Below are 11,338 nucleotides of genomic sequence, written 5' to 3'. Positions count from 1 at the left end.
ATATGTCTAGTACTTTGTAACTAATCATAATTATAGGGCCAATTTCAGTGCATTGTATACCGGTAGACTGGAAAGAAATTAAGCTTACTGACATTTTTTATGAAAATGCGTCTTGTGAAATTTGATTTTTCTATATTAGCAATATGTTGATACAATAAAGTTATTTAAGGGGCAAGATCTAAGAAATTGATATAGAAAGAAAACAATTAAAATTCCTGTGGGAGGGGGTGGGTGGGGTCAAATTCCATTAATTTTATGATGGGGGGAGGGGTCAATTCTACTTTTTTAAGGTACATATACTTTTAAAGATTACATATACACGGTGTGAATAAACAGTAGAAAGGGTACATAGAATGTTATTTATACCATGCTTAGTATTTGTAATTGAAAATCAGTTTAGATACTTTAGTTTACACATGGATGTAGTAGGGTCTAAATGAAAAGTATGTGAATATTGTTTCTTGAAAGACATTGAACATTTGATCTTGCCCCTGAATATCAATTCTAATGCACACACTGATTCGTTGTTGTTTGTTTGTTTCGTTTTTTTTTACCCAAGATTAATTTAGTCTTCCTTGGACAAAACCCACATATTGTCCTGAGGGTTCTGGGTATTTGTTGCGTATTTTCCAAACACAACAGCTTGGAATGACTTTTCTATGTCCTGCTCCAAGCTTTCCATAAGTCCAAAGGATGTACTGTCTGTATGCAGAGTACCTGTTCCCCCTGTTGTAATCATCATCAGCTGGCAAAGCTAACACATCTTCTCTATACAGGCGGGCCAGGGCAAGGACAGCCTCATCAAGACACAGAACATGGAAATCCTAAATACAATGTATATATCAATTCATACAACACTGCAAAATAAGAATCTGATCAAAAATCTAACTTGTACATAGAAGGAAGAGATGTATATTAATTTAGTGGCAAGGTACATACTGGCAAAAGGGTTGTGCACTGTTCGGGACTTCTGCCACAGCAGATCTTTTCTTCCTCTGTAGGCATGTTCCGACAGCGGTTACAGGTACACCAGGATGGTACGTCGGGTACAGATGTAGGCTGACCAGGGGCTCCAGGTCTTGACTTGTCAATTATGTCCAAAATTAGACTTGCTGATCTGGATGCTACTTCAATGAGCATTTGCTGACATGCCTCATGGGTGAGGTTCTGCACATATCTCTACAATATATATATATATATTGCATTATATATATGTATATATAATTTTATAACATATATATAGAGAGAGAGAAATAGATATCGTGCATATAACGTGCACATTAATTGCATTTGCATCATGCTGTTTTGCTCAATATAATTTGATACTCGATCATTGAAATGCACAAATTTGATATTCACTACTAACCTTCGCAATTTCTGTTCTTTGCTCCGTATGTTGGAGAACTTCCTCCTCTTTTCTGTTTGACCTGCCTCTTCTTGCTGCTGGCCTTCCTCTACCACGACCACGGCCACGGCCGCGGCCGCGTCCTCTAGGCCTTCCTCTACCTTTTACAGGGGAATCAGCACCAGTTGAAGAAGTTGACTTGAATTGCATTCAAAGTATATCAAAAGAAAAAAAAATATAAATACACACTTTAGAAAAGATTTACTGGCATTATAACGTTCGTATCTTGCCGTTTTGAGTATACCCCTTTGGGGCCTCTTGATATTCGCGCGATTCTATCAAACAGCAAAGTGGAAAGAACTTGGATTCTCGTTATTTAATTACCTTTATTCATATTGTTTAACACAATATTTATCATGACTGCAATCTGGATATCGTCAAATGCGATATAGTATCAGAATACACAACTTTACGCGAATCATATTACTGGTGATCTTACCTCTGTATCCATGTTTCGTTGAAGTCTGAACTAGTCACGTGATTGTCACATGATTTATCTTCTGAATATGCATAAGAAATGGCCGAGATACAGTTGTTTGTAAACATCGATTTAAAATCAAATAATTCTGGTTAAAACAGGTGAAATGATGTTTAACCTGTCGTATAGCCCCATAAATACGTACGTACGATAGTTTAAAAGTGTTTTTACAAGGTGGACAAAATTAGTCGGAATTCGGACCATACAGCTTTAACTTACCATTCAAGAGGAAAAATGTCGGTCTATGTCTAATTGTCAAAATATGTCAGATCTACTGAAATCAACTATCTTCTTCAAAAACTGAATAAAGACTGACCACAAAGAACAGAACTCTTGGAGGGAAAATCTCCAAGACCAATCCAATGACATAAGACAAACTAAAACACCAATGAAATTAAAAGACACAAGGGACATTTGGCTAAAATATAATTATATACCCCAGGCCATTTCACTGGGAAAGTGACCAAATTCTTATGTTTGACTGCATGTTTAAATTACATTACCTTGCCTAAGCATTTTATTCAATGAACTGATTCTTTATACATATACCCATCATATTATACAATATACATGTATAATATGAGTCTGTCACATCTACACCCTATTTTTTCTATAAATATACTTCCACTATTGCATCTAAACTTTTTAATTATGAACAAACTTTGCAGTACCTAGATATAGACCATCTGATACGAAATCCACTTACGTGAAATGACTCGTGTGAGTTAAATCGCAAATACTTTGTTGATCAAGTGTTTTTGCATGTGTTTTAGCAATATAAAAATAGAAGGGAGAATGTTTTTTTTCTCGAGTGATATTTCTCGCGATATTATGCGATAAGAAATTCCATGCATATAGTTAGGAATTTATAGTATGTCAAAAAATGTGCCAGACGATGGGCTATATATAAAAAAAAAAAAACTTGATACCTTGTTAGAATTGATTAAAAGTAGGAGAAATATCAAAATCCTGCATTTTGTAGAATGCCATACATAGGTAACAATTTGTGATACTTAACTTAAAACTGGTGACATCTCCACAGATTGAAAAAATTCCCTAATGGGACTGAAAACAATGACATTGAACCACATACAATGCGGAATTAGCAGGAATATTACTATTATTATTATTATTTTATATATATATATATATATATATATATATATATATATATATATATTATATTGTCTGACTTGCAACTAGCTAAGAACGGAATATGACAAAATAACAATATGTGATCTTATCTCGGCAGCGTCCATCGTCAGTCATGTGCATTCTCCACAAAGAAATGTTGGAAACCACTAACTCACAACTAATGCCTTTACAATTATAAATATGACAACTCTTGGTCCCCTTATTTTCTTCAGTTTAAAATAACACTTCCTTGTTGTTTTAAGAATTCTAACATGCAGACGCTTGTCTTTTTGATATTATTGAGACTAACTTTGTCCTCTGGATACCGTAAGTAAACAATTTTCATATCATCTATGTCTATCTTACTAGTAACTCTCTCATTTGTGAAGTAAGTTGGTGAATATTAGTAACAACATACACCGTGCTAACAATTAATCGAAACAACGAGCGTTTCTACGAATGCTATCTCTTACTCAGCTTTCTTTATGAATATTAACGAAACTCATTTATGTTTAGTATACCAAAGCATAGTTTCCATCTTGTAAATATCTTGCTGGTCTTTGGGTAACAAAATACATATCAATTTGTTTTCATTGTGTTCAAAATAGAAATTGATACTAAAATCAGGAATACTCCACTTAATTTTACACTTCTGCTTCATACTTAGATATTTTATTGAAAGTAGACATTAACGACAAACTGACAACTCAACTGTGTGACAAATGGGATGATTTCAGCTTCTCCATCGTCAACTTCCCATATTTATGTAGCAATATTCCATTATCACCTGTATATTGTGTTTATATATCTCAACTGATTCGATAGAGCAAGAGCTTGTTCTGCGTATAGTCAGTTTTTAATTCGAGATAAGCTACTGACAAACAAGTTGATGGTACAGGGGTTTCAACAGTCTCGATTGAAGTCAGCATTTCGCAAAATCTATGGTCGTTATAACGATCTAGTTCGTCAATACAACCTATCATTGGGTCAAATGCTGTCTGGCATGTTTCATACCGATTGTTAAACCATTCTTGGCACGCTGATTTTGACTACGGATAAGAGCTCCGTTTACATGAAGAGGATATAGGGCTCACGGCGGCTGTGACCAGTCGACAGGGGATGCTTACTCCTCACAGGCACCTGATCCCACCTCTGGTGTGTCCAGGGGTCCGTACGTGCCCAAATATCTATTTTGTATTGCTTGTAGGAGTTATGAGATTGATCACTGTTCGTTATCTTCACCTTTCACATGTATATTACAGTTTTAATTAATCTAATATTTTTTCCAGTAAAACACAATGTCAATATTTGAATAATGAATTAATGATCAATTTAATGACAAATGTCAGTCATGTTCATAAGTCGTACAGAACAGATACTGTCCCATACGGTAATCCAAAGCGAGAAGTTACAAACGATTTACGGATTACTGTAAATTCCTAAATATACGCGAAGAATTTATTATTGCGTAGATTGACGAGAAACATCACTCGCAAAATAAAATAACTTGCTTGTAATTTCATAGACCTAAAATACATGCAACAACTCCTGATCAACAGACACTCGCGAATATATGTTCTCGCGATTTGACGTCCATGAATCTTTTCGCGATAATTAGTACTCGCGTAAAGTAAGGAATCTATAGTGTTTCATGACGAGCCATGAATGACACTGCCTCCAACAGAATTCATTAGTGAGACTGTTCATTACTTTTTGATCAAGTATGCCTACTCTACCGAGAAAGACGAGCTCGAATCCATCCATTATAGCGATCGGAATACGAGATGGAGGTCATACCTACATGTAACAGACTCCCTACAATCTGTGGCAAGCTGGTATTGATCCTAAAGTATCCATCCCAAGCCATAAGATGGTATTCTAAGCAGTGCTAGTCCTGCGAATAGTGGGCAATATCATAACTCTTTTAAGGAATACAAAATAGAGAGTTGGGAAAACACGGACCCCTGGATATATCAGAGGTGGGATCAGGTGCCTAGGAAGAGTAAGCATCCGGTCATTCTGAAAAGACTGATTGAATATTGTTTAACGTCCCTCTCGAGAATATTTCACTCATATGGAGACGTCACCACTGCCAGTGAAGGACTGCAAAATTTAGGCCTAAGCTCGGCGCTTATGGCCTTTGAGGAGTGAGGGATCTTTATCGTGCCACACCTGCTGTGACACGGGACCTCGGTTTTTGCGGTCTCATCCGAAGAATCACCCTCATTTAGTCACCTCTCACGACAAGCAAGGGGTACTGAGTGTGACGGTATTCCATATATCCCATTTACTTGCCTTATACGACAAGCTAGGGATACTGAGGACCTATTCTAATCCGGGTAGTGATTCAAATAGCATTACTCTAAAACCAGAGTAAAACTAGGATATTTCTTTAAAAGTAGTACAAGAGAGGGCAAAAATAGGATGGGTCATTTAATATTCCCCTCAAGAACCCCTGAACCAAACAAAGTTAACTTTACATGAAAACGTCCTGACATAGTGTAGATTCACTCTCACCAGCTTTTGGGCCTCAAGGTTTTGTATTTTCTACATTTCAAAAATTCAACAACAGCAGGGGCATAATTAGTCATATTAATTATGATGTCCAGACGTAGTTTGGTTCCACAGTTTTACTTAGTAATATATGAGGAAATATCTTGAAAACCTTCCACTCCTCACAAGGGTCATGGGTAGTCATCAATGTATAACGATCCTATTATACCACAGTATGATAATTCTATGCAACGTGTAATCTGATTGGTCTAAACAGTCACGTGCCAGGTTTGATAAAACTTCATATCTCCCTTTCAAACATCATATCTCCCCATCATATTTCACCCCTTCGGCAGCCTCTTGCATTTCCCATAAATTTTAAATCAAGGCAGTTTATTGTGACGTTACAATAAGTCCAAGTCATTGTACTTTCATAGTTCGTAAGGCAGAAGAACTGGTTATCATGTCTGTATTTTGTTGTTTGTACCTTCTATTACGTTGATGGCGTGGTGTTACCGTTAGGGCGATCTCAGTTACATGCAATGAGCGGACTGCAAAATGCATTTTTGTAGTCTTGCTTTGTTTCGGTATAATAAACAATTTATTGCATGAATGTTCGGGAGATATGAAGATGTAATCACCCAAGAAAAATCGTTGCCCTCGAGGAATGTACTTTTTCTCGGGTGAATAAATCTTCATATCTCCCTCACTATCATGCAATAAATGTATGATATTTCATATCTGGTAAATGGGACTTTGTAATCATATTATCATTTTCAAGAGTTTATTGAACAAAAGTATTCCACCATAGGGATTTACAAAATTTTGATTAGCGCTTGATTTATTTCACCTAAAATTTTACATTTAAGTCTAGGGGAAAAGTATGTTTAATTAAAATATCTTTTTAAAAAAATATAGATCATACACACCTCTTGGTAAAAGTCTACATAAACTTTCAATTTATAAAAATATCAAATAAAATTAATCATTTACCGCACAAACTTTTAAAAAGAATTAGATTTTCATTTTTACCAAGGGCGGAGAACTCGTCCAAGAAAGAACGGGTTGTAATCATTTACCAGTCATGGAAATTCGATCTACACTTCACTTATATAGAATATCACACTCTAATGTTGATCTCGGACCTGGGATAGGCCCCGAGAGTTGATCTCGGCCCGAGCCCGTAGGACGAGGGCCAAGATCACTCGAGGGGCAATCCCAGGTCCGAGATCAACATTAGAGTGTGATATTGTTTATATCATATACCTAAAACACAACAAGTCGATAAACATTTTTTTTTAAATTGGGGGGGGGGGGGGGGGGGGAGTATTGACCCAAACATTAATACATGGTATACTGTACAACGATATTTGACTATTTCATTCCTTCAGTGAGTTTACTTTAATGGATATGTTTCCAGTACTATTGGCATTGTGAAACATGCTAAAGTCTGCGTTTTGTAGCTTTATTCCACTGCTGGTCACAATAATTGGATGATTTTAACATCATGGACATCCCCTCATGTGGTCAAGAATCTGGACGTTTCAATTAACTGAACTGCTTTTGGCTGAGAAACTCGTCATATCTATCGCTGTGCTGTTCATGTACATGTATATACTATTAAGCAGCTCATAGGGGCTTGCTAATGAATACTAAAATTGGAAATAAGTGAATTATTTTTGTTTCTTTTTTCGGATTTACCAAACTCGCCCGTTTTCATTATTTCATACAACTTGTAAGAGTTGTAGAACTTTGTTTACGTGGCGTCATCGTATGAACGGGAATGTTTACAGATCTGATGCTGCTATTTATTTGCTTAGGGAATGTTACCTTATACTGAAGTAAGTTTTTTTTTTAACGTTTCCCATCTGTTTAGCATTTATAAGTCGTTGAAAAACGTCGGAAGATATTGGTTCTGCTTTTCTCGTTTTATTGCCAAGTCCTCGGGATTTTAGATTTCAGAAATCGTTTTAAAGCAGTTTTCTACATCAAAATTACCGTAAATTAACATTTTGATCTCCATTAGGACCGGGAATTTCTAATAATGCTTTAGTATCACCCTCCATAATCCTCCTACTGTTTTCTGTCGCCTAGAACGTTGATTGTTTTTAAATGAAGTTAAACGTGTTATTGTTCTAAATAAACAATTGTTACTTGGGTTACCCTCCTTTGCTTAGATACTCGCTACAATTTAGCGCTGTTTTTGAAAACGTTTTTATTTAATTTTTCTGCTTAAATTAAATTTTGTCGTGGAAGAAAGTATTATATTTGAAAAAATTTGTGTCTAACATCATTTTTTCATGTAGTTATGTTAGATTTCAAAAGATTAAAGAAGAAATAGCCATTTGAAATTTGAGGGCGAGACAGCCCCTTGACAACGGGCCGAGACAGAGATATCTCGGCCCTTAGGGCGAGACAACCCTACCTACTTGCAGCTGTCTCACACTAGCCAAGATAGGTGTATCAGGGCTGATGCACTACTAGGTATATGATATTCATCATTATTTGAAATAAACGTTCATTAAAAATTGTTCAATATTCTTTAGTTATACATTGAATACCTTCAGGTAGTTAAAATTCAAGTTTGTTCAATTCATGAGTCCCAGAGATAGAATGGGGCCACATCAAGAGATCAAAGTTTTGAATGTGAATATTTACAATACCCATTAAAACATTTTTTCAACAGTAGAAAGGTCACGCTAAATCATATCAAATTTGCAAACATTCTCAATTTGTGTGGATTCAAGTTTTTTCATGCCTGTGCAATTACATGTATACTGGGGGCATATTGTTTTGTCTGCGCACGTGTTCGAAACTTTAACCTTGCTCATAACTTTTGAATGATGAGTGATATGGTTCTCATATTTCGAGTGTTCATTTCTTGTTTTAAGACCATTCTGTCGATAGCAATGTTTTTAACCTTGCTATCTAACCTGAGCTGAAAGCTCAACTGAGCTTTTCTGAACACCTGTTGTCTGTCGTCTATCTATAAACTTTTTTTTTATTTTCGCCTACTGCACCAATTTCAATGAAACTTGGCATAAATCATTCCTGTGTTCAGAGGTTACAAGTGTATGCAAATATGGGACCTTGCTGTTTTCAGATTGGAGGTAATGAAGAAAGTGTGTCAGAACTCATACTTGACCGATATATATATATATATATATATATATATATATATATATATATATATATATACAATGCTAGATAAAAACTGCATGTAACCAAATTCAATTGTAAAATTTGGCCTAATATCTACTTGAACGACGGCTATTTACTGCATTTCTGACAATATACTGCACTCCCATTAATCAATATTGGACCATAACAACTACATTAAAACACATTTCCCGTTTTTACATTGGAACTGCGGAAAAATACGAACATTATTACAACTTTAAAATTGTAAGGTCATCCATGACTGAATAATCTGTCCAACTTGCTGGAAACTTTAAAGATGGATTCTTCTCATATTAATTGGAGACGTTGAGATACTATATTTTGTTTGCAACAACTGTAGAATGGATGCATTCTTTTGAGACACGCAAATGTTGATGTCAAGGTTATATGTTGTTAACGTGTAATTTCAAGGTCATACTATTTTCGTACGAAAGGATCTTTAAATTCCATTAATGCAGATATAAACTATAAATACTTGTATTATCTCTTCACTACTACGTATAAACAAATTCTATCTGTTTGAATAGCAGAGCTTTAAACATTGACAAACTCAATATGATATAAGGTAGACCGAATTTCCACCGATAATTGTAGACTTTGCTCATCAATTCTTATTCCTGTCATACTTACTTTTTTAATTTTGATTTTATATTGTTTAAAGGGACTGGTTCACGAATTTTGATAAAAAATATTTTTCATTTTTGATGTTAAGCATTTAAAATATAACTCATTTAATGTTGACAGTCAAAATTCTGACCTTCTGAATGCAAGAATAAAAGCAATATTTTAGCCTTAAATCTGTGTCATGTACACAAAGACTCGAGTTTTTTTTTAAGTAAACAAACAAAACGTGAAATATTGATTTTGTAATATAATGCATCTTCATTTTGCATAATCGTAAATTGTAACTTTTAGATGACACATTTTACCCCTGAAATGCTTGAAATGTAAAAAATATATTAAACTTAGATCGATATCCATTTCTTTATAAAATTTCACAAACACTAGCATACCGTAATCTTTCTTTCCAAAACAAATAATAAACTCTCTAAAATGAGCTTCTGTGATAATGTATAACCTTAGTTTTCATGTGAAATCTTTCAAACACATTCGACAGTAGATTTTGATATAAAAAAAATGAAAAACAAAACTTTGGGGAAAATCGTGAATCAGTCACCTGAGAATATTTCACTCATATGGAGACTGCCGTTGAAGGGCTGAGAAATTTAGGCCTAGATGCTCGGCGCTTATGACCTTTGCGCAGGGAGGGATCTCTATCGTGCCACACCTGCTGCGACACGCGACCTCGGTTTTTACGGTCTCATCCGAAGAACCATCCCCATTTAGTCACCTCTCACGACAAGCAAGGGGTACTGAGTGTGACGGTATTCTATATATTGTGTACTGACATTAAGAACCTATCTTATTTTATATGCATGTTACAATTACTACTCCCCTGGTTATGGAGTCAAGTATTCAATAAACTAGAAGCCATGCTTGCGTTCCTTTGTTCACCTGGAGGCATATAAATGGACTTGTACGATATGAAACTCTGAGGACCTATTATAACCTGGATCCCCACGGGATATTAATTTGTTTTTGGAAGTTGTTATATAATAATACTGGGGTGTGATAAGATACACAATGACATTAATAAATCAATTTGGGGTGTCTGATCATATAAGAAAGAAAATGCAAAGATTCACCTTTCCGTCCTATATTAGACCACTTGATACAGCCACGTACCTGTAAAATTATGATTTTATATCGCCTAGTATATCATGTATATTATGATACACAAGAATAACTCTTATTTAAAATCTAACTTTAAAAAAAATCAAGTTAATTTCCTTGATATTGGAAATCTGTAATTAATATTAAGATAATTAGGAATATATATAATTTGAGATCAAATAATAAGTCTAATTATTCATATAATATGTATGTATTAGCACAGCTAACTTATAATTAGCAATTCGACCCCCCCCCACCTTAGTCTTGTAACTCGAATATAAATGCATGTGTATTTGTATGTACAACGTATGTAAAAACAAAATGCTTGCTCATAACATACTATGCAGTAATTAAGAATTGTTTATTTGTACATGTATTGATCAGCTTCAAATGGTTAACATTCAATCAACAGGTTTTGGCTACAGTCAGGTGCCTAACTACCCCCCCCCCCCTTGATTTATTTTGGCGATATTTACTTCAAAATGTGTGGATTCCCTGTCTATCCCATCCCAATTTAGGTAATCGTTTCACGTTAGGGATTGGTCTTCTTCCGGTAAAATAAATCTAGTGTCCAAAAAAAAAAATGAGACAGGAGGGGGGAGTAGTAATTAATGTCCACACTTCAGGTGCCTGTGATTACAATGATGGATCATCAATATGTTTGTACATTTAATGGGTGAGAAGAAATGGTTCAACAATACTTATGTGAAGCTTCTTAATTTGGGAAGGCGGGGGGGGGGGGGGGTACAGTATATCATCAGAAAGGTATACATAGACATTAAATTCTCGTATCTTTAATAATAGAAAGAACAATGAATATTACACAACTATTTGAAATTTCCAACTGCGAAAGTAGTACGCTCTAAATTAACAAAGCTAAAAATATCTGCCCAACCTTTATAAATTGAAACTGG

General features: G+C 35.1%; 2 protein-coding genes across 2 annotated transcripts in view; one reads left to right on the top strand and one right to left on the bottom strand.

Annotated features, from left to right (window-relative positions):
• The window catches only part of LOC125663561 (receptor-type tyrosine-protein phosphatase alpha-like), a 90,362-nt gene that overhangs the window by 25,830 nt on the left and 53,194 nt on the right, over positions 1-11,338 (top strand). The window lies entirely within an intron of this gene.
• Positions 317-2,097, bottom strand: LOC125661296 (P2X purinoceptor 7-like). Its single transcript, XM_056163877.1, has 4 exons — positions 1,845-2,097; positions 1,367-1,543; positions 940-1,179; positions 317-824 (listed from the first exon to the last, which is right to left on the bottom strand). The coding sequence occupies exons 1-4, from the start codon at positions 1,854-1,856 to the stop codon at positions 561-563; spliced, it is 693 nt and encodes a 230-aa protein (XP_056019852.1). The 5' UTR covers positions 1,857-2,097; the 3' UTR covers positions 317-560.

The sequence above is a fragment of the Ostrea edulis genome, chromosome 4 (genome assembly GCF_947568905.1).
Source record: "Ostrea edulis chromosome 4, xbOstEdul1.1, whole genome shotgun sequence".
NCBI lineage: Eukaryota > Metazoa > Mollusca > Bivalvia > Ostreida > Ostreidae > Ostrea > Ostrea edulis.
The sequence above is the reverse complement of the archived record's forward strand: the minus strand, read 5'-3'. Positions and strand labels throughout refer to the sequence as shown.